The sequence below is a fragment of the Manihot esculenta genome, chromosome 2 (genome assembly GCF_001659605.2).
Source record: "Manihot esculenta cultivar AM560-2 chromosome 2, M.esculenta_v8, whole genome shotgun sequence".
Classification (NCBI taxonomy): domain Eukaryota; kingdom Viridiplantae; phylum Streptophyta; class Magnoliopsida; order Malpighiales; family Euphorbiaceae; genus Manihot; species Manihot esculenta.
Genome location: NC_035162.2, coordinates 13265111 through 13289666, shown reverse-complemented (window position 1 = coordinate 13289666; position 24556 = coordinate 13265111). Strand labels below are relative to the sequence as shown.

Below are 24556 nucleotides of genomic sequence, written 5' to 3'. Positions count from 1 at the left end.
GATGGAATTTTTTAAATTAATTAATTAATTATTAAAAGCAGTATTTAAAAGTTTGTTGTTTGTCTTGTTAATCAACGGTTACATTGAGTTAACTGTATTTTCAATCAGGACATCTCGGTGGACCTTTCAGCATTTAACGCTTCACATGGAATTTTAGAATTTTTTTAAACAGTGTTTTAAGGTTGTACCAAAAAACTTGGGCTTCTTAAATTCTATTGGATTTAATCCCTTCTTCTAAAGGTTGGTCCATTTGGATTTTTTTTTTGTTTCTATACAAAAATCTTGAATTTAGGCTTCTAATTTTAGCAATTAAATGTTTGTACTTTATTTTATTTTATTTTTTTTAAATTTTAATTTGAACTTTTACTGTGTATAATTGGATAATTATTTAATTTATCGGAAGTACAAAAAAATAATGCTAATGAAATATAAATTTATAATTATATATATATATATATATATAGCAAAACAAATAAGAGACTAAATGCTTTAGAAGTAATGTACATTAAATTTTTGTATAACCCGAATTTATATATATTCATAGTGTAATTATGTAAATTTATTATTATTTTATATTATATATTAATATAAAAAAAATTATTTTTAATTCCTAAAATATAGCATAATTAATAGATTTATCCTCTATTTTTAGAATTCTAACACTTTCGTTCGTAAAATTTAATTCCATTAAAATTTAAAATCTCTCCATCAAAAATTTCTTATTTTCACCTATAAATATAATCTTAAAAATATTCTTATCAATAATAAAATGAAAAAAATTATTATTTAATTCTTATAATATGAAAAAACTCATTACTTAATCCCTCAATTTTGAAAAATATATTAAAATATCTCTAATATTTTAAAAAGTCTAATAGTTAATTTCTCTATTAATTTTATCACTAAATATTTTACTATTTAGTCTCTATAATTTTAAAAAAATTATTAGTTAGTCCCTCAAATTATTAAAAGTTTACTAATTAGTCTCTCATATCAAGGATATTTTAGATTTCTTTTTATAATACTTAACGACTGAAATTAATAAAAAATTAATTAGTATATTTTTTAAAATATTAAAAATATTTTAATAAAATTTCAAATAGCGAACAGTAATCGATAGCGAATGACATCACAAAAATAATTTTTATTGAGTTTTAACTTTTTATTTTTAATAATTTAAATTTTATATATTTTAATTTTTATTATTTTTGCTGAATTTAAATATTAAATTTATTGAAATTTTTATTTATTTATAGAGATTAAATTTGAAATTTTCTTCTTAAATTTTGACGAAATTAAAATTTAAAAACTAAAGTGTTGAATTCAAAAAATAAAAAAATAAATCTGTTAATTATGTAATATTTTAGGAACGAAAACATATTTTTTTTCTTTCAATTCTTTGAAAGAATAACCTATAAATTTATAAAAATTAAATTTCAAAAACTAAAGTATTAGATTTTAGAATGGATAATTCGGCCATTTTTTCTATTATTAATGATATTTTTTACAAAATAACTTCTAATTTTAACAGAATTAAATCTTAAAAATGAAAGTGTTGAATTCTAAAAATAAAAAAACGAATCCATTAATTACACTATATCTCAAAAACTAAAAAATAATTTTTCCTAATATAAAATATAAATTCAATCTTCTTTATTAGGCAATATTTTTCCATAGATCAGCCTACAGTTAAATGGATGAAGCCCAACAACAAACCCATATAGGCTTAAGACCCAAACAGAGAACACAGGACGTAAATGATAAAAAGAAATAGATTTGGTATTTGGAAGGAACCAGAATGTCGTTTCTAGAACACTATCGAATATCACTTGGGAGAGAGATTATATAAATATTTTAGTTTATTTGGGTGTATCAATTCTAAAACTTAATATAATAACGCTTAACTAAAGCTTGCTTCAAAACACATATAAAAATCTACACTATTTATTTCACAAAAAATATAATGCAAAATATTTTTTTAATTAAAAAAATTAAACTATTTTTTAAATTTAAAATTTTATTAATATTTTTATAATAACTAATTTATATTATAATATAAAAAAATAATTTTAAAATAATTAAAAATTAGTAAAAATTATAAACAAGCGAGTAATAAATTAAAATAAATAAAAATATAAAAAATATCGAATCAAATTAATTTAAAATTTTAATTTAACTTTTTATTTATTTAATTCAATTTAAATTTGATTAAAAAAATTAAATTAAACTGATTAATGATAATAGTATATTATTTTTAATAATATAGAAAGATTAGATTATAATTAAAATTAAAATATTTTAATTAAATTTTAAAATATTAAAAATAATGTATATAAAATAAAAAATTTATTAAAAATTTAAACTCAACAAATTAAATTAAATTTTATTAGATTAATTAAATTTAATTTAATTTTTAATAAAATTAATTTGATTCGATTTTTATAAATATAAAATTTTAAATTAAATTAATCAAATGAGCTACCTGCACTGCACTTTCTCATTAGATTCCGATTCTTTTGCTACTCGTCCACTCACTATAAATGGAATTTCCATTATTTTAATTTGTATTTCAATTGTTTGTATTTATATTGTAAAAAGAAAAATACTTTTTTTCAAATTTTGTATTTAATAAAATTAGATTTCATCATTTTGTACAGAAATCAATTTATATATATAATTTAAATCCTTCCCTTGTATAAATTAAAACGGCCAATTTGGGATTAAAGCCAAATCAAAACCTGCCGGAACTCTAGCTAATAAGCTCTTGCTAAATCTAATTTCTATAGTAATATTTTCATCATTTAATGTAATTTATGTCAAATCTATTACTTCCTTTCATGTGCAAAAGCATGTTTCTATTATTAATTTAAATATATATTATATATATATTTTTTTATTTTAATATAAAAATAAATTAATATTTTAAATTTGTCATTAATTATTTTATATTTTTCATTATTTTTTATTATATAAACTAAAGAGGTTTTTAATAATAATACTCTGTCACAAGAATCAACCTACTACAGTGTCATTACTCAGAGATTTTTCTCAATTCACCATTAAAAAATTTTTGAATTATAAGAAAAGAAATAAAAATGCATAGAAATTAAATTGAGCGAGTGGTATGATAATCGACGCGCAAGCGAGTAGGCCTACCACTCTTCTTACGGACAGCGATGGATCCTTGCTTTTTAATTCGAAGCAACGAAGCAGAGAATAAGAATGCTCCGTTTGCCCATTTTTTGTTTTTTTCTTTTCCCTTCACAAAATTTCACTCTCTTTTTAACTCGTTATTCCCTTTTACGTTCAGCAAAAGTTGGCATCTTTTTCTGTGCACACGCACATATCTCAAAACAGTAAGCAAGAAATTCCCTCTCTTCTCTTCTCTTCTCTTCTGGGTAAGTCTCAGTCAATACTCTATCTTTTCAGTTTTGTCATAATTTCTCGTTTGGTTTATTTTCATGATTTGGGTTATATCCTTGTGAATTTCACTGCCATATTTAGTTGAAAAGGTTTCACCTTTTTTGCCCCTTTATTTATACTGGTTGATTGGGGAGTGGACTGCTTTTCCAATTTGTTTTTTCTCCTTTTATACCTTGCTAGTTGTTTCTTTTCAATTTGAGCTGTAATTCTTCAAGTTTTGCATGGTTAAGCATTGTATGTGATCTGGGTTGCTTCTTCTTTTATGAATTTCATCCGTAAAGGATGATTTTTTTTTCCTCCAATCTGGGTTTGACAGATTGGGTGTATAGTGTTTGAACTGGATGGTTAGTTTTGATAGAGACTGTCCATCTGCCTGTTCTTGGCTTTTAGGAGCTAATTGTTGTTTTGAGCATTTCAAGCATCAATGCCTTGTTTGTTTGGACTAATTTATAATGTGATTTTGTTTGATTAGTTGTGAGAAGGGAATGATTTCGTAATCGATTAAGCACTGTTTTTGTTGATGATGTACCTAATATTGTTGATTTGATCATACTCTCCTTGGTGATGAAATTATCCTTACAAATCAAGGAAATACAGTATGCTGATTAGGGCTGGATTTGTTTGTGCAATCTTTGATGGATTTTAAAAGCAGAATGGAATCTAAATATGTGCAAGTTTATGCACACAAGACTGCATATCTCCAATTCTTGAATTTAAAATTTTTCTTCTAGTTGGCCTTTCTCTGCACATCTATGCTAACATATGAACCGCAAAAAATCTTAGTTTTATCCAAATAATAAGGTTTATTCCTTTATAGAAATTGACATTTGTCACACATGAAGATGATTGACTTATTTTTTCTTTGTAAACTGTCACGACAATTATGGGAGCTAGTAAAATTTCATTTTCATGTAGGTAGATCAGGGTTCTGACGTCCCAAATACTTTGAAGTAGAAAGAGAGCCATAGCTGTTTGTATAATTGGTTCCCTTCTTCTGCATCTATACTCTGGGAATTTGCCATTGCATGTTGTGTGTATCTTTTAGTACTGCTACAGATGGCTTCATTTACAGCTTTTACTGAATACTTTTCAGCCAATCTTAATTGTCTTGAGAGATAGTGAAGGACGCTGGCTCGCATGTCTGTCGTGAATTGGTTGCAGCCTTTGATGTACTCTCTTGTGCTCATTGATGTTTCAAGATAATTTGAAGTTGACGTGATAGCTTCCCAATTTTTCGAACCACTAGTAACAGCCTGTGAGGTAGTGCTAATTGAATCATGCAGTTTTATCACCATCCTTACTCTCTGGATAGCCAGAAGGTGAGACTCGCTTTGGAAGAGAAGGGCATAGACTACACGTCGCATCATGTCAATCCAATAACAGGAAAGAATATGGATGCTTCATTCTTCAGGAAAAATCCAAGTGGAAAGCTCCCCGTTTTCCAGAATGGCTCCCACATCATTTTTGACACTATTGAGATGATCCAGTATGCCTTATCCTTCACTCTTGCTGTTCTGTTTCTGTTGCATAGCATCTGAAACTTGATTTCCATGAGGACCATTATGGTTTTATAGGAAAGACACTCTTATGGAACAATTGACACATTGTCTTCATGTTCATTCACTTCTGTGTTTTATCAGAATTAAATGGTCACCTGTTATTGAAAATCCCTTTTTTTTTCCCAAACACACCTGATCTAGAGAGGAGGATAAGACTTTGAACTGAAGTGATAAGTAATTTGCAGGTACATTGAAAGAATTGCAGTTGTCTCAGCAGGTGCTGATGAGAATTCCTTTAGTAGCAGAGAAGTTATTGAATGGATGCAGAAGATACAAGAATGGAACCCCAAGTTTTTCACGCTTGCTCACGTCCCTGAGAAATATCGTCTCACCATTTCAAAATTCATAAGGCGTGTGGTGATTGCTCGAATGGCTGAATCCCCTGATCTAGCAAGTGCTTACCACCGTAAGCTAAAAGAAGCTTACGAAACTGAAGACAAGTTGAAAAATCCTGAAGTTGTGAAACGAAGCAAAGAACACCTCGTTCAACTTCTCGAGGAGGTCGAAACCAAGTTGAGTGAAACATCATATTTAGGAGGGGAAGAGTTCTCAATGGCAGACGCAATGCTGATCCCCGTGCTGGCTCGCTTGGTACTCTTGAATTTGGAAGATGAGTATATAAGTAGCAGGCCAAATATTGCTGAGTACTGGATTTTGGTGCAGCAGAGGCCTAGCTATAGAAAGGTGATTGGGAGGTATTTCAATGGCTGGAGAAGATATAAAACACTAATAAAAACCTGGTCGTTTGTTCGTATCCGAAGTCTGTTGAGGAAATTCTGATGAAAAGTACCAACTCTGTGAATCAGTAAGTTTTTTTGTACCGAGTTTCGAATATTTTATTAACATAATGGCAACTTTGTGACGAACAGAAGAAGCACTAAGGTTGAATATGTACTGTGGCAGTGGACAGAGCATTTGTAAAGAATAATGCATCACTGGAATTTTTATGAGATAGCGAATGAAAGATGATGCCAACCCGAACAAGCGGGGGATATATCTACTTGGTCGGCTAACATCATGCAATATAAAAGCATACGCCATGATATACCCATAACAAAAATTAGTTTATATTGATGAAGAACTCCCAGTTAGGATATGATGAGTTGGTTGTGCAACGACAATCAAAACAAGAAAAATGGGCAGGTGGAGTGCTAGCTGTAAGATGATAAAATACCCCACATCACAATCACGTTTGTCTGTGAGAAAAGGGAACTTTCAGTCTACACAACCAGAATTAGAGGAAAATGAACGTATGCATTAGCCACATTTACACAAATATATGCATCAGCCACATTTACACAAATCTATGTATTCATCTGCTAAATAAATATTGCATCGCATATGAGTAAAATGTGCAAGGTCATGCATTGTTTGCTGCGAGTAGTTGGTAGTCCTCTGTGGAGGAGAATGAGTTTTGCACCAATGCCAATGCACCAGTGAGCATTTTCATCATGTATTTGCACTTTATCCTGTAATTACAAAACGTTATCTTCACATCTTTTCTTTTTCTTTTCCCAATCCTCCAAGTAAGTTTAGCAATTCTATTATGTAAGAGACTATTATAATTTTGAAAGCGGGAAATGCATCAATAAAACAAAGTAAGCAGCAATTCTCAAACTCATCGTTTTCTTTTTTCCTTGAGATGGATCTTTTTATGATAAATAGTAAATTGCTCATGTTCTGTGCCGTATTATGATTATTTAGTTTCCCAAACTATCATTGAATTTGCAAGTTCTGTAACAGCTACCACTGATTAGATCAACAAGCTTCCAATTTTCCAGAGTCAATAAGAGATCCAAATAACAAGTTTTTACCATTTGGTGGAAAATTTGCAACAGAAATTACAAAAATAGATTGCAAAGATAATTGAAGAAACGGTCATCCGCCTTCTCCATCATCAAGATTCTCTCTCTCTCTCTTGTGCATTGGAAGATACCAGTAAAGTGATCAATTTTTTATTCCACTGAATGTATAATCTACAACTTCTATGAGAAAAATGATACATGAAACAGAACATACCTACCTCTTCGAGCCAAATAGATGAATTAATATGGAAGACAACAAATTGCCAGATTTCAGCATGTTTTTCCTCGCTATAATTCTGAAATTGAATGAATTTTCCATTGAAAATAAAACCTGGAAAAAAAAAAGAATTGAGAATACATCAAAGCATGGAAGAAAATCCAGAAGCTCGGGTGATTTTCCTAAAAAATGAATGCCAATTTAGGTACTGTTTTTTGCTGAATAATGCCAATTGCCTGCTTTCTCCACTTTACAGCTTATCCCGTGACAGTTACAATTTTCTGTGCTCATTTGTTACACTCTCTACATTAGTGCTGCATCCTCCACCTCTCAAGTTATTTTCCGAGAACCCCCACCCCCTGCTGTTCCAAACGCATGAAGGTCCTCTATTCCACTTCTGCTGTCTGAAGTACCTCCTTCCCAAATCATGGGAGGATCCCCTAGATCGTTTACACGTTTGTTGGCCATACTCACCAGGAATGGCCAAGTCTGGTTTGTTAGTGCCATTTTGATTTGGATTGTTTTCATTTGGATAACAAGTGGCTGGATTATGTCTGGTCTGTCGGCCTTCAGAAGTTTCATCAATCACCATAGCATCAACAGCAGAAGCTGGAGTTTCTTTCTTGTTATGGGGAAATGGAGGTAGTGGAGGGAAAGGATGGAAAGGTATGCCAGGAGCGATAGCCCAATTCTCTACAGTTCCATCCTGAGGCGAACCAAATTGCTGCAGAATAGGCAATGGAATTCCGTATGACACAGACAAGCGGGAAATGAATTTTCTCTGAGGATGTCCAACAGGGAGATTAGCAATGGTTGATGAAGCATTGGATGAAACTGGGGTGAGATTGAGGGGAGATGAGAACCCAGGTGGAACATCACTTTGTGCATTCTGCCTTTCATCATCAGCACAACTAGCTACATCTTGCCGACAATAATTGCGAAAGCAATGAGGGCAATAACTGTCCTCTCTGCTTGGTTTTTCTACGCTATCCAGCACCTCGTTACCTCCACCAAGTGGTGGTTTATATTCAGATTGTTGAAGTAACACAGAATGCAGCTTCTGTTCATCAAGCTGAAGAGATCTTGAAGATGCTTTCTCATCAGCTGGCTGATCCCACCGGCTTTTACGCTTGCGAGTTTTTATACCACCTACATCACAAGGTGCAGAACAGTCCTCATGGACAGCAGTATCCACTGAAATTGTTGCTAGCTTTGACTGGGTCGCACAATCTATTGCTTCTGTAGGCCTTACAACCTGATCGTGCAAATAATTCTGCAAAGCTGCAACCCTGTTGCTGATTGAGCCTCTATGGAACTCCATCTTTCCGTCCTCCCTGTCCATATAACCATATTTCCTGATGTGTCGAGGAATCCACTTGTCTCGGAAATTTCGTGCAATTTGATGAACCTGTTTATTGCACAACAAGCACATCAAAACTCATGTTTTTTTTACCCGCAAAAGGCAACACTTATATATATGTACAGCACAAATTAAGTCACTGCAGAACCAATCCTTTTAGCTTACGAGTATGGTTTCCATTATTTAAAATTTTAAATGCTCCGGCACCAAAATGTCTCAAAGAGTTGTACTCATTTTTATTTTCCTTTTCCCACATTATCAGCCATTTTCTCAAAACATAAAATGCTAATATATATTGCACTATTGCCCTCATCATAGAATGGGAAAAAGTTCACCAAGATTAGAGTAGGGTAACTGTTAACATATGGAATTTGAAGAAATTTCCTAACATGAACGCATCAGTTATGTCCCATTTTAAGCATATTGCACGACATAGAAAGTACATGATTCAGAAGTTAAAAATTTAGACCAGCAGAAAAAAAGAGAGTTGGAGAGACTACCTGTTTGTCATTGTGCTCTGTCAAAGACAATATTGAATCGCTAAAACTGCACAAAACAGACATTCTCATTAGCCCATCAATAAATTGAATTAAGGAATAGAATCTAAACATTTTTAATTTGCATGTTAAGTTGACATCTGCAAATTGGCTGTGTGAAAGATGGAACAGGAAATATTTCCCCAGTTTATTTATGAAGAACATGTAGCTGTAAATATTCACCTGTCCAGACTCAAGATTTGATGATTCTCAAACAATATTTGAGAAAAAATGTGTGAGATCACATACTGCTGATGGAAATAACAAACACTAGACAAACCTAAAGAAAAAAGTCTAACAGTTAAAGAAAAAGGGCCATATAAATCCAAAAATTGTTACAGCATAGCCAATCCAAAATGTCAAGTGTCAAATCTCAAATGTAGCAATCAACTTATCACTTAAGCAGCACTGCTTGTAAATTAGAAAATCAGCAGAGAACCACACCTTTCCTGCTTCTTATACCATAAGGGGGACATTAGATGCTACAATTGTATGCTTTACATAATCATTTGCTCAATTCCTTGACTGACATTTTTGCATATTTTCTAAGATTTTCTACTTATGAGAACATAAAATTTTTTAACAAAAAGTCTTGATTTATTCTTTTTCTTTCCCAAATCATAACAAAGTTTTGCTTCTCTTGTACAATATCAGAGTTTCTAGGGTTGCTCCCCTTATTTCACTACCTTCTAGGAAAAGTTGTAAAGAATAAACCAGTAAGAGAAGCTTATCATTTGAAATTTTCATTCTTTTTCTTTTCCAGATCAAGATCAATGCCTTGGTGGAACATTAGATCTGCCCATAGTCTATTGCTTCTGGCCTTCTGCACAAGAAAGATTCTCCCCCCACCCTCCTCTGTTCTAGTCAGCTCACAAAAGCTCCATCCCAGCCTAAGACTAATCTACCATAAAAAACCTTTTTCTTTCATAAAAGATGAGCCATCTAATTTGTGCCCAAAAGCCCTTCAAATTGAGTATAATTGGACAAAAATTTCCACCAAGGAAAATCAAGGCTGCTGATCACAAATCAAATGTCAAGCATAACATGATTAATTGTTGTCTGTGACCCATCAAAGAAAAAGTGAACAAAGACATAAATTCACTAATAAGAACCATATATTGTTCTAAGTTCTGACCTCTCCATTCCAGGACAAGGAGGACCTCCACTGATATGTTCTGCAGTAAGTATCTCCCTGACTGCCAAATACTCTAAAACCTGCACGGAAATCAGTTAGCAGCTTCTTGTTATCCTTCATATTCCTGAAAGTTCTATGAGTTGTTTACTAACAAAGTTCTAAAAAACAACCTAGTTGAAATAAATTCCAAGCATCCTCATGATAAAAAAATTGGATCAACAATGTTAATAATGGAGTGTATGATTTCTTTATTGCTAACCACAATTGAAAAAGCATAAGCTTTATAATTAATATTGCCCATCAAGGGAAAGCAAGAGTAATGGAAACACTATTGAATATTCTTGCAATGTCAGGTAGATGACTACTTAGAATATTTATATTATTTCCCGACACATTGGATATACAAAGAGGGGAAATTTTATTGAAGTCAAAATATCAGAATCTTTTGCAGACTTTGGCTAGTTATAGAAAACCAGCATCATGTCTATAACAGGGTTCAGTGTGCACCTTCAAAAGTTTTCGGAGAATTGGTGTCTTTTTGAAGTCCTTTTGGTACTGCTTTAGCATGTTGTGGAGCATCCGCAAACCTGAAAGCAAAAGAACGTTGGTTATTTAACCACCAATAGCCATCCTTATGCAAAGTTAGGTGCAACCTTAACAATTTTATAATTCTATGGGCTGTAGAACAGGAAAGGAAAACTTACCATTTTTGTTAATTATATCAACCAAAACCACTCGTGATTTAGTTTTCAGAAGTGCACCAAGAATCATTGAAAGATCTCGATTGCTGCCAAATAAATAAGCTAAATTGTTATATACACACTCGTAAAAGACAATATCTTGTGACTGAAAATTTGGGTGATAACATAGAACAAAAAATAATATTACCTCTGAATTGCTTCACCATTTCCACTAGCACCAGATGCTGCAGTAAGAAGCAAAAGCTTCAAGTAACCTTTAGGGGCATCCTGTCAAAGAACAAATACAAACAAAAAAGCCTGAATAGGGACACTTTTAAGGCATGATAAAGAGAACTGAAGCCTTCAGTATCACTAAACTTTAGTCAACCAGAAAAATGACAATTCCAAATAAAAAATCAAAATTGAACATAATGAAGATTAGACACATTTTTTTCCTATTGAAATTGACAGCAACAAGGCTTGATTGACTTTTTAATGCAGAGACGCGTAATATTTATGGCAACTGCAAAATTTAAAGGTTCTATGAAATAAATAAATAAATCGGGGAGGAAGATAGAGGGATATAAACCACAAGACAAAAGATCCAAGGCTGTTCTGCTATTTTTAAGCTACTAAGAGGGAGTTTGGCTATGCAATTGGACCTAGGTGCAAAAACTCCCAGGCCCTAAAACAAGGGCTTCTCACACAAGCTCTTTTCTGTAGCTTGGGGTGTGGGAAAAGGTGCACTTTGAGCCAGGATCCAAGGCTGTTCTGCTTTTTTTAAGCTTCTAAGAGGGAGTTTGGCTATGCATTTGGACCTAGGTCAAAAAACTCCCAGGCCCGAAAATGAGTTATTCTCAAAGCTCTTTTCTGGAGCTTGGGGTGTGGGAGAAGATGCACTCTAAGCCCAGCTCCACCTGCACAACAAACTCGACCTAAAACAGTATCAACTACTAAACAGGCAAAAATACAGTAAATGTAAGTTTCTACAAGTTGCTTACTTTTCGTTTACTTATCCCACCATCTGCATCCAACAACTCATTAAGTTTCTCCTCAACTGCAAATATTAAAATGCATTAACCATTAAATGTAGCATATAAATTTTCCATTTGTTACTACAAGAAACAGGGGGGTTCCAAACCTGCTTCAAAACGGCCGTTGGAAGTACCATCTATAAATTTTTTGGGTTTGACAGGCAGCACCTGGGATTTGTTGGTTATCATCTGAACTTTGTTCAGATTTGAAGGATTACTAGTAAACTTTCCTTTCTTACATAAACCAGAATCATGTGAGGTTTTAATCAGAAAACGTGATTTCACAAAAACCCGCTTTTCTTCAGCTGTAGTTGACTTTGACTTTCTGTTATCAACCATGACATCAGATGATGATTTACCGAGCATTGCAGTTGACGAGGCATCCGACCTTTGAAACTCTTCCTTGGAAATCACATGCTGGACAGCAGATGTAGATTTGCTTGCGACATCATCTGATTCTACAGAAATTCCCATTGGTGGACTAGCAAATGAAGATTTTTCCTTTAGATCTTCAATTTCCAATGAACTACGTAACTGGGAAACTGGAGAAGCAGCAGATTGGTTCATGGAGACCTCAATTTCAGAGACTACTTCCACTTTCCCAGCAGCTACAGTGGAAGTATCCACTGTATCTCTATCTTTTGATAAACTGTCCGCAACTTGCAGTTCTATGCCATCCAAGGAACTGATTCTGGGTGCTCGCTTCTTAAATGCATCTCCAGTTTCACCATCTTCAAGCATCACTGGTTCTAGAAATTCTTCATCCGAATCAACTTGATCGATTACCTCGGAGTTTCTTAGATCACCACCAATATAACCTTGACAGTGAGGTGAACCACAATAACATCTTTTTGCAGCGGCCCCAACCACTCTTACATAGTTGTAATCAAATGTCACTTCCTCACCCTGATAAAAAACCATGCTTAGTAAAAGATAAAATAATGATAATCCATTCATATGAAATATAAAACACGTCAACAATGTCCAAGTCTTAGAACTCCAGCTTGGAGATCCCAAGTTCAAATCCTATTGGGATTACAATAAAAAGGTTTATGGAATGTAGAAAGACTGCCCCTGCTGTGAAGCCCAAGGCCCAACGCGCTTCCATTTGAAAAGAGAGATAAGGGGTTAAGTATAAAACACACCACAATATGGCAAACGCATGTGATAAGGTATTACACATTGCAATGTTTCCTATGGTTCTCTAAATAAAACTATAACTAGATATAAGAAAAACATGTCAATCAATCTGCAATGTGAATTAAAACACTACAAGCCAGCAACATCTCCTATCTTTAGTAAAAGAACTGAATTTAACCAAAAGGAAAGAAATAAAGAAAGAAAGACGGACAACTAAAGCGAAGGTGATATTGAGATATTTGTTCAACTTCAAGAGGAACAATGGCTTTTTCCTTAAAGCCAGTAAAGCATAAAGAGGATAGAATCTTCTTTTAGTCAAAACGTAGGGCTGGTAACATGATCAATAAGTTTAGTTTGGAAAGGGGCTCTAAACCTGCAGAGTTCAATCTTCAATCCTCAGCACCAGATGTGAAACTGATTCCTTTCCTTATATTCTATGGTTAAACATAAAATGATCATCATGTGAACTATGCTGGTCGAGCAAGTAATCCCAATCCTTGACTCTAGGTCAACCATCTCTCCACTACAAAACATATTTATGTATTTCTCATGTTTAATCAGATAAAATAGAAGGTTATTTTTATTCATTCTATCCACACATTCAATTCTAATACTTCCTCTTTTAAAGTTTGTTGCAACAGGAAGGTGGTAGTTGCTCAAACTACACTTACATGACAATCAAAAGCAACAAGGACAATAAAATAACAACTAAAGCACCAAAAGCGCAAAGTTCCAGAATCATTTCCTTGACCATCAAGAGCTGCAATTAAAATTAGTCAAATTGCTTTCACAGTTATGCAGAATTCAGGTGGGAAAAACTACAATCATTGCAAACTGGTTTGGAGAAGTACAATAGATCAACTACATTAATTAATACAGAGTATGAACATACCTTCTTAATATCCCTCAATGCAAATAATCCAATACAGATTTCTCCATTGACCACCCACTGTTCACCAAAAATTTAACAATAACACAAACTTTTAATGTAGAGAGAGTTTTATAGAGATAAAAATGAAATTTATGAAAATAGAAGTTCAAGAGCAACAGGAAAAACATTCAAGCATGCGAACGGATTATGAATACATGGTATTTAAGTAAACTAAGATAGTATTTCATAAATCCTACAAAGTGACCAAGTTAGTAACAACATTCTACCCTGTTAGTAGTTGTAGCAAGTACATTGAGATAAAGTAATACAAGGAGAAACACTGCATTTTTATAAACCATTTTTCTTGGAAGAGACAAAAATATCAAGAAAAAAGAGGAGTATGCTAGAAGAAAAGCAAAAGAGAAACTAAATTTCAGCACAAAGAAACAAATCCAGCCTTCAACAAGCAGTGCATAAAAAGTGAAAATATAAATTAAAAGTAAAAATAGTTTCCTTTGAAGTTTGAGAATACAGAATTATAATAAACACAAAATGGAAATTTCATATAATAGTGAGAAGCAGATATGCAAATCAATCACCTTTTCAGTACGGCAATTTGGATCACAACTATGGTTAATGAATCGCCCCAAATTTCCCTTTGCACAAGCATCTATAACCTGAAAGAATAGGAAACATAGATTCAGGGAATAAGAAATTATAGGAAGATAATTAGAAAGAACCTACCCATCTTTAAGGAAAATAAAGGACAAAACATCTAATCAGCATATTCAGATTAAAGTACATGATATAAAAACTAATACAATCTGTATTAATGCTTCATTACAACTACCCAACCACATGCACAATATGGAAATCAAGCACAGGAAGTATGTCAAGATTTTTGGCATAAGTGGAAGAAAATGTGATATGCATACATATATAAGTGAATCTAGTCTAGTTAATTTATATAATGTATCTCAGCACCGGTATCTAAACTTATCTCCATATCCACAAGTTTTATTTAGGAAGTTAACAATTCCCATATACAGACAAGTATCCATTTCCAACACCTGTATCCAAGTCTAAGTAACATAGCATATAGTAGTGGAACCGTGGAAGGATTGAGTGAAGAGGGAAAGGTGGAGCCGTAAAACAATATGAAAGAAAGTAGCATCAAAAGATCTCCAATTTTTAATATTGATGCAGAATTGGTCTCAAATAAAGTTTAATGGCGAAAAATGATCCATATAGCTAACCCCGACTAGTTTGAGGCTAAGCTTGTTGCTAATGCTTTATGATATGGGCCTTCAACAACTTAAGAATTCAAGCATCAGAAAGATAAACATTATGACAACAAAGATTATAACCAATTATACCTTCTTGCCATCTTAGCTACTCTTTGATATTCAGTTGGAGTTGATGTAGATATTTAATTCAAATATGTCCAATTGGTAAAGTATGTCAATTTTATCAGCAAGGAGATTATTCATGTGATTATGATTACCTGGCATTTTCAATTCTATAGTGTGAATTTAAAAATATATAACATATATCTCTAATCTCCACATAATCTGAGAGTTTGCACCCAAAACCAGGTACAGGTACAGGTACCTCTTAACAAATTTAAACCAAATATTAAAACCTCTTCAGTTATTGCAACAGATGGTATAGTTACGCGTATGAAGCCTGAAGGTCAAACAACTTCCACCAGAAGTTTCCAAAACTCATTAGAGCATTTTCTAGCTAACACATTGCTGTTGCTTATAACCAAAACTGACAGTAAAAAGAAAAAAGACTATAGAAGCGCAGACCAACCTCACTGCCATCCAATGTCATGAAGTAGAAATGCTTGTGACTCTTAGAAGCATACTCCCGCTGCCGTGCTGCATAAGTATGCACATCAAGCACCTGGAAGACAACATATTATAAGGAAAAAACAAACAAATTATATATTAAAATACTTGCAGAAACGTATTCACATTTGCATGCAAGCACATTGTGAATAGGAAGTGTAGGGATGGTAATGGGGTGCGAATCCACAATTCCCTGAGGATTTGCCCCAATCTCGGCTTTTTCTTCTCACGGGGTAGGGATGAGAAGTATCCCTGCATAATACAGGGATCCCTGCAGCAATGCCAGCAGGAACCTAATGTGTAATTCATATAATATATACATATTAGATATATACAATTTTTTATATTAAAATTAACATTTTTATATTAGTATAATTAAAATTGAAAGTATTACAAACAAAGAAAAAAAATATAAAATCAAGTGGTAAAATAGGATCCTGTGGGGATGGGAGATGCTATAAGTAAATAATCAGATATCAATGGAAGACTGTCACTATCTTTAAATTGGATTCATGCCCTAATCGATAGTTCCTTTTTTTTCTTTTCTAATAATGAGATTCTCCAATAAAACCACTGGAAAAAAGTTACCTCTCCAACATATTCAATTAGAAATTGCCCTTTGGAAACAGCCTCTTCCAATCGTAGGCCAAAACCCTTCTTGCCACATCGATCCCACTTCATTTTGGCATAATTATGCTTTTGGAACTACAAAGAATTTTAGACAAACAAAAATTATGATCTTCATAAACTTTATACACAAGTACACACACACAAAGGATAAATCCTAAACAATTGTACCTGTTGATTTGAACAAAAATCACCACATGGACAGGTGCCTTGAACACATTCAATGTTAAGTATTCGATTCAAGCATTCATCTCCACAACCTAAACCACCATCTAGAGGTGGTTTGCAATGACACACCATTATCTGCTTAAAATTTATAGAATAAAATAAATTAGAAAACACAGATCAACAAGAAAATAACAAAGTTAATCTTACAAGTTAAAAACAAGGTCAAAATATAATACATAATTCCAGAAAAACTAACTATATCTACTATTATGCATATAAAAAAGACAAAAAACAAAAAGAAATATCCTGAAAATAAAACAGTGAAGAAGTACAGATTGAAAAGAAAAATAATTGAAATAAAAATAGCAAGAATATATGACTCTTGTGTTTATTTTGAATCTGATATATTGCACACAGGAACCATATTTCCATATGACTTCTTTTAATCAGTTTGAATGAGCAATTTATCTTCCAGCTAAGCTGGCACTATCAAATTCTTTTCTCAATTGACAACATCATTCGAAAAGTAATTAATCCATCAGATACACATCAATCTAGACCACTTGAAGAATTAAAGCCCCATTTAGAAATATAAAGAGTAGCTAATTTTTCTCAAAGTTTCCTAATTTTCCATATAGAGTGGTAACAAGCCAGGTTCACCAAGACATTCCAACACCTTAAAAGCCCATAACGTCTAAGAAAATCCAACTTGCTCCAACACCAAATTCACAATTTTCAATTGAGATGAAGCTTAGTACTTTCCTGATTACTAATATTTATTAAAAAAATACCACTTGATCATAGATCTAGAGACAACCATAAGGAGTTCAAATGTAAGTTTCATAACAGTGAGATGGAAAACAGAGAGTCTAATTCAGACCTCATCAATAGTCAGAGTCTTACGGCTACGGTGCAGAAATTGATTAGTAGAAATGCGTGTAAATTCATGCTCTTTGGAAACTGAAAACATATTAAAAGAATCACGTCAGAAGATTACAAAAAATGGTTGAAGCCCTAAAGCAGTGTCAATCTTATACATTGCAAACCTGTTTTACTTTTACATTCTAATCCCTTGTTCTTTGAAGGGATATCATAGGCATCTTCATCAGCATCCGATATGCCCAACTCTGCATTAATTTCTGCATTTGACTTCTCCTGGGGGATTGAGCAATCAGCAAAGGCTGTATCGAAGTTGTCCTTGCACATCCTTCAAATCAACAAAGAAACACAATTCATGATTTTAGAGAGCATGATGGGAAAGAGTTTTGCAGGAGGGAAGGTAGGAGGGCCGAAAATAAGTTCTCTCTAATACATGATTAATAAGAGAGTACATCAAATTTTGACAGCTTGAGAAGCGTGGTTTCAAGTCCAACAATAGAGCTCTATGAATTGGGAGAGAATGAAGAGGGAGTGGCGTAGCTCTCCGCATCCCAGGTGCTTCAAACCCAAGCCTCCAATTGGAATCCCAATTCCCAAGTTTAATAAGTAGGTTGATATTACAGTTGCAATTACTATTGATTGGACAAGGTCATTGGGTACTCATTTCACACCCAATAGGATAAACTGATCTCATCCATTTAAGTGAACTTAAATAAACACAAATATAAAGGTATAGTTGTTAAAAATTGACTAAGATATTTTATCTTTAAAGTTTAAATCCAAAGCCACTAGAACAAGCAACTATTCTAACAGCTATTTCTCAACAATTAATATAAACTTTTTTCCGGTTGGGGGGAGAGTATATATGTAAAACCATATGAAAGAAAATTTTGCAAGATAGATTAAATGGTCAGAAAGTATACCATTGGCAATTTGTTTGACCAATAGAATCTACAAGTGCAACAGGAATGCGTCGCCATTTATGACAATCATCACAGCGCACCCAAGCATTATCCGCTGGTACATGCTGCTCCATTACATCATTTGATGCCATGTGTAAATTAGCTACACCTATGGATGCAACACTGTCACCAGGATTGCTTTTTCCATAATCATCAGCAATACAATTTGCTGCAGCAACAATAAATTTGAAACATAACTAGCATTAACCTTTTGTATGCTAGAAATGATTATCCAAAAGATAAAAGAAGAAATGAATTATAAAATTACTAAACAATTAAATATGCAAAATAAATTATCTCTTACTTGTTTCTAGATCATCTTCTGCTGTGCAAACAACATGATCACAATCATTCTTCTCCTTGATTTTGTTCTTATTAATTGACTTCTGTTTACTTCCTTTATGTCTAAAACCATTAACACTCTTGCTTCTTGCTTTGTCAGAGACTTTGGCCCTTCCCTTCCCCACTCCAGATTTTCTTGGAAGTTGTCGCCCCTTGGATTTAGATGAAGGAAGCAGCTTGTTTGAATTCTGTGATTCTGACAACCTATGCACAACATCCACGCCAGAACATATTTTAGTTTCTGCACTAACTTCTGCTTGCAAATCCTCTTTGGCGACACCATGTCCAGTCTCTCTTGACAAATGTAACTGTTCCCCAGAAAATTCCTTACTGATTGAAGAGCTACTAGAAGCATTTACTCCAGTAGGAGAAATATGAATCTCATTAGACAGAAATTCATTGCCTTTTCTCTGCCTGCTGCCACGCTTCTTTGTTGCTTTGACATTGTTTACACTTGCCACATCAGGAGATATATCTTCCAGAGAACAGTCACTGGCATGGGTAAGTCTATCCTTCTTCTTTCCTCTGTTACTGCAAGTAACAACTCCAGTAGCAACAAAAACCTTCGAAGAGGTAAAAACAGCATCAGGGAAATCTTCTTGACATCTTGAATTAACTTGGCCTTCAGGAACCAAATTGATAACTTCCGAATCCGGTGAAGTTTCTGGATCTGTATACCTCTTCTCAACTACTTCTCCCAATGCTTCAACCTCCACATGAGAGGAGACTACAATATAATCCCCAGGAGCATCTGCAACTGACTTCCCGGAAGTCAAAGTGCCATGCAAGTCATTTTCTGCTACATGTAAATCTGAAATAGAAGCATCTGAGTATATTTTTGCCTCCTCCAGCTTATTTCCAGAACATTGTAGCTGATCTTCAGTCTCCTCTTGCCTCATTTTATCTTTAATGCCATTGGCAAAATTTGGAATTCCAAAACTGGTCCCTTGATATGACTTGATGTCAAATTCCCTAACACCACAAGCAGCAGATACTGAGGTATCAATTACTTCTGGGACCATAATGTTCAGACTGTTTTGGGCAACTTCTTTTCCCACTTTAACTTTAAGGCGAATACTGCTAGTCAAAGCATGTTTTTTCCCACTAGACTGTCGGGAACTTCCACCAGCCCGACTACCCTTCCACTTTCTACTCATTTTTCCACTTCCCCCACCATTTTTTGTTTGGCTTTCATGATTCAGAATTTCATTGAACTCCAGCCCATTACTTTGCTCAAAAAATTGGGTAATATTCCCTAATGATCCCCAATTAGACGAGCGAGCTGGCTTGGAGAAACAGCTTCTCTTCCTTCTTTCAGCCTTGAAGATCTGAAAGTCTCGTACTTTGCCTTTGTTCTTGCCTTTCCTTGCAGCTCTTTTCGCTGTCTGAGTCTTCTGGCCAGATTTACATTTTCTATTGCTCCTTCTAGAAGATGCTGAGCCAATGTCAGGACATGCGGTTTTAGAAAGACCATCATTTCCAGCACAGTCCTTCCCTTCATTATCTATCTGTTCAGAAGGGTCAGCTGCACTGCTAGAATAAATGTTACCAAAGACAACATTCTCTAAACGATTTGGTACATCCAACTTATTATAAGAACCATTCTCAGCAACATCAAAGGCCTGCCATGACTGCAGAGTGCGGGGAGATATCTCAGGTGAATCATCCTTCAAATCATGGGCATCTGCTACCACACAAAATTTCAGGCCATGAGTTTCAACCTTCATTTCAGTTGTAACATCACTTTCCTCTTCCACAACATCTGGCGTTCTTTCCATAGAAGGTCCATAAACACTCCTATCATTTCTTTGCTCATTCTTCTGGTCACAGCTACCCAGTGAGCCATCCGTAACTAAATTCTCTAAGGTCGCCTGGATGCTTTGATCAACATCACTTCTCTTCAAATTATCTCTTGGAACCCTTTCTGCTGTATGACAATTGACATCTTCACCTTTTCTCTGATCATTCTGCCTAACACAAATACTCACCACAGGACCTGTAACAGATAATTCTCTAGGCATTTCAATGCTGTTCAGTGCTTTCTGGGTGCATCCATCAGATTCCATCATGGTTAAAACATCATCATTCGCATCCACAGCCCTCTCCAAGGATAAACTGCTGGTAATCTTTGCCTCCATGTCACTTTGTTGGCAATAATCCACAAAGTCTGATTTCATGCACATTTTATCATCTAATGAAGACAATATTTGGTTATTAGTAGTAGATTTTACACCTGCTAAAAGATCATTTTCTTTTTCAGTAACCCCTTGCTCAAAGGGTGCCCTAAAAAGCCCACCATCGTTCTGCTTATCCTGCTGGATATTTTTTTCTGGAGAACCAATTGTAGGCATTAATTCCAAGGACGTAGCAGCATTTTGACAAGAAGACAAATTGTCATGAATAGTAGCATCTATGACAGGTAAAGCGTTGCTTTCATCCTTCATAACCTCTGTAACCTCTTCTGCAGAGGGATTGTTACAATTACACAGTGCACCTATTCTTGGTACCAGTTCTGATAGCTTCCCATGGTGATTTTCAGTTTCCACCCTGGATAAACCTATGCTTTTATTTTCTACGACCTCCTTAACCCCTTCCAAAGAGGCAACACTATCCTCCTTGTCCGGTTCAGCCCTATTTCTAGGCAAGGCATTCAGAGATCTAATTTCCACAGGAATTTCACAGTCTGATGAAGACAGCATTTGGTTACAAAAATCAGTCCCTGTTGCAGCCAAACCAGCACTTTTCTCTTCTGTATCCCCTTGAACACTGCCACTCCAGTCATCCTTCTGTTCGTGCAGTCGATCAGAATTCCTCAATTCCAGAGACCTTTCACAGTTCTCCAATGAATTTATTAATCCACCATTATAATTGCTAGACCCAACTTTTTCCATACACAATCCATCAATTTCCACATTGCAATCATCAATTCCGCTTTGCCTTCCATTAAAATAACCACCAGCAACACCAAAATCATCCTCTGATGATTTCCCTGGCACCAAACCAATGATATCTCCACTGTCACACACCAATCCAATTCCCATATCAACAGATGCAGCCTCTGTAAAATCACCAGAGCTCAGAGAACCAGCATTATCTTTTTGAGATAAATTTAGGCACTGATCCAGCGCACTAGTGGATGCCACATTATGATCAGTCATATCTAAACCAGCCTCTAATAAAGGCAGATTTTCAGAATCAGAATTTTCTATCAAGCACACATGCTGCTCCACAGCAGCCTGGTGCAAAGATTCGTGGACCTCGAGCGAGTTCTCACACGAGCATATCAAAGTTCTATCAATTTGTTTTACCAATTACTGCATACCCATCAATGGAAACATCACAAAAATCATCAAAACAGTAGTAAATTGACAATGCATAATCCCAACGACCCCCAGTCAATAAAACCCTAACCTCAAAATTTTATTCACCATCTTCTTCACAACAGAAACAACAACAATAAAAGAATACCTGGGTCAACAACAGCCAGATAATTAAAAAAAAAACAACTAAAGAAGACGACAGCCCTAGATTCCGCGCTCTCTGCACAAGCAAAAACCCTATCTCAGATTTTACAGGATAATGCATATACAGAAAACAAAGCACCACTTGAATGCATATACATACAAACACACATTGAGCACCGAAAATTAAAATAAAACAAAAAAAATTAAAAAGAGTGCGAGAAAAACACAATCAGAGAAGCAAATACCTGAGCAGATAGACAGAATTTAAAGCCGTTGGAGGAGAGTTTTATTCATTTATTTATTGATTTCGTTTTCCATCCAAACAGTTCCCTCTTTTTTTTTTAATATAAATAACAAAATAAAAATACGGAGAAGGAATTGCTTAATTGGTTTATCAAAGGAAAAATAGGACGCACGTCGCACGGAAAAGAGAAAAGCGAAAGGCTTTTTGCCGCTGAGAGAGAGAAAGAGAGAGAGAGAACAATTTATCGAAATACTTTTACTATTTGATTAGTGATTAGGTAGAACTCGTCTCCTCCAACTCGGTGTCCTACCTTTTTGACACGTGTCGTCGTTGAGGGCATTTTAGTCGTATAATTATCATTGACATTTAATTAGGTGCCCAGGAAATTTAATTAATCATTATTGTTATAGTACTTAAGGATAATATTTTTTTATTTAATTAAACAATAATTAAGGATGCACATTTCATGAATTTTAGTTGTTTATTCTTAATCTTTAATCAAATTAGGGAATCTTTTGACTTCTAATATTACTAAATTGCCCTGCTTCTCGATATCTTTTTTATGCAGATAAAAGCTATTATGCTTCTCACATCATCTGTAAAATATAATTAATATAATAAAATTATATTTTTAATATATCTTCTTCTTTTTTTATTTTATCACTAAATTATTTTTATTAATAAATTTTAATTTTTCTCAATATAAATGTACTGAAAAATTAATGAATACACTGTTATATATAAAAAAAATATTGAATGATTTAAAATACATAACTAAAAAAAAGGCAAATAAATATTTTTTATGAAATTAAAAGTGAATACGATTTAAAAAATTATGCTGTGATTGACTAAATTTAAGAAAAGAAAATAAACATATAGTAATTATGGTTTATAACAATTACTCTAATATTCAACTAATAATTTAGTTATATAGTAATAAATAATTAAATTTAATACGTTATTATAAAATTTTAATTTAATTTTAGATTAATTAAAAAATAAATTGATTGATTTTTATTTATTTTATGGTATAAAAAATGAATGAGGTGTTTATTCTAACTTAATGCAGTGAATAAATACATATTACTTTCCAATTCAAAAAAAAAATACATATTACTTAATATAGGAAATTCAAGTTTAAATTTCTATATCCCCAATTCTGTACTAAAAAAGGAATAAAGTATCATGTTGGAACATTTCCTAAATAAAAGAATTTAAGGAAAAATATTTTAGAACATGTAGAATTCTTTTAATATTATATTTTTAAATATCCTTTTATATTATCTATGGTGCTAAAAACTTTAATTAATTTATAAATTTTATTTCAGTGTTCCACGTTATATAAAACAAAAACAAAAAAAAAGTAAAACCGTTTATTTATAAAAAATAATTTGTATTTGAAAAAGTATTTTTTAATAAAATAAGTTATTATTTATTATTTATTATTTAATTTTAATTTAAAAATAAAATTCATTAATAAATTTATATATAGATATTTTATTATTTTAAAGTGTGAAAAATTATATTTTAATTTTTTTAAAAATGATTTACTTTTTTATAAAAAATAATTTTTATTAACTAAATTTTTTTAATGTTTCAAACACTAAAAAAGTATAAAAATATTTTTCAGTAGAATATGTGAAAAAATAAGCACTAAATCTAATTAGATAAATAAAACTAAGCCAATAAAATTCAATTTATAAATAAAATTTATTAATTTCAGATATATTTTTACTAAACCCGTTGGTCTATTAATTGTAAATTTTCAAATTTCTTATCATTAATTATATACTAATTATTGTAAATATAAATTAATTTAAATTTATGAATCTATATCTACCTGTCTCTTTATTGATCCATAATATTAATTAAAAACTTGATGGACATCTCAGCACACAGTATTTTTTAAAGTTTATACTTTAATTTGTATTAAAATAATATCTATAATATCGTATTGTTAGTAAATAACGATGATTTTTTGATACTATTTCTTAATATTATAAGTAAAAATAAATATTAATTTAAAAAAAATATATATAAAAAAATATTTTATAATTTTACTTATTTTCATTTTAAAAGTATGTATTTCAATTTATATTTAATTAGCATATTGTAATATAATTTTTATATTAATATTCTTAATGATATTTAAAAATTAACATTAATAATAATATTATATATATTATTTTGACATAAATTGAAATACAAATTTCAAAGTAAAACATTAAAAATAAAATAAATTATTATTTTGTAAAAT

General features: G+C 32.8%; 2 protein-coding genes across 8 annotated transcripts; one reads left to right on the top strand and one right to left on the bottom strand.

Annotated features, from left to right (window-relative positions):
• Positions 1 to 3218: 3218 nt before the first annotated feature.
• On the top strand, positions 3219 to 6476 carry LOC110604511 (glutathione S-transferase TCHQD). 5 transcript variants are annotated; one of them, XM_021742707.2, is made up of 3 exons: positions 3219 to 3398; positions 4517 to 4909; positions 5168 to 6476. In XM_021742707.2, exons 2-3 carry the CDS (start codon positions 4701 to 4703, stop codon positions 5760 to 5762), a joined length of 804 nt encoding a protein of 267 aa, XP_021598399.1. In that variant the 5' UTR covers positions 3219 to 3398; positions 4517 to 4700; the 3' UTR covers positions 5763 to 6476. The 5 variants fall into 5 exon arrangements, with proteins under 5 accessions (XP_021598399.1, XP_043810218.1, XP_043810219.1 ...); XM_043954283.1 differs by having other exon boundaries at positions 3232 to 3398; positions 4339 to 4909; XM_043954284.1 differs by having other exon boundaries at positions 3232 to 4909; positions 5168 to 5787; positions 5886 to 6476.
• A 506-nt stretch (positions 6477 to 6982) lies between these two features.
• Positions 6983 to 22530, bottom strand: LOC110604503 (histone-lysine N-methyltransferase ASHH2). 3 transcript variants are annotated; one of them, XM_021742695.2, is made up of 18 exons: positions 22301 to 22527; positions 18554 to 22131; positions 18211 to 18418; positions 17455 to 17615; positions 17289 to 17368; positions 16412 to 16543; positions 16202 to 16318; positions 15576 to 15668; positions 14360 to 14437; positions 13782 to 13838; positions 11857 to 12655; positions 11717 to 11772; positions 10924 to 11003; positions 10740 to 10822; positions 10543 to 10622; positions 10036 to 10115; positions 8865 to 8910; positions 6983 to 8412 (listed from the first exon to the last, which is right to left on the bottom strand). In XM_021742695.2, the coding sequence occupies exons 2-18, from the start codon at positions 21747 to 21749 to the stop codon at positions 7276 to 7278; spliced, it is 6483 nt and encodes a 2160-aa protein (XP_021598387.1). In that variant the 5' UTR covers positions 21750 to 22131; positions 22301 to 22527; the 3' UTR covers positions 6983 to 7275. The 3 variants fall into 3 exon arrangements, with proteins under 3 accessions (XP_021598387.1, XP_043810215.1, XP_043810216.1); XM_043954280.1 differs by lacking the exon at positions 13782 to 13838; XM_043954281.1 differs by lacking the exon at positions 10036 to 10115 and having other exon boundaries at positions 8309 to 8412; positions 22301 to 22530.
• Between the last annotated feature and the right edge of the window lie 2026 nt (positions 22531 to 24556).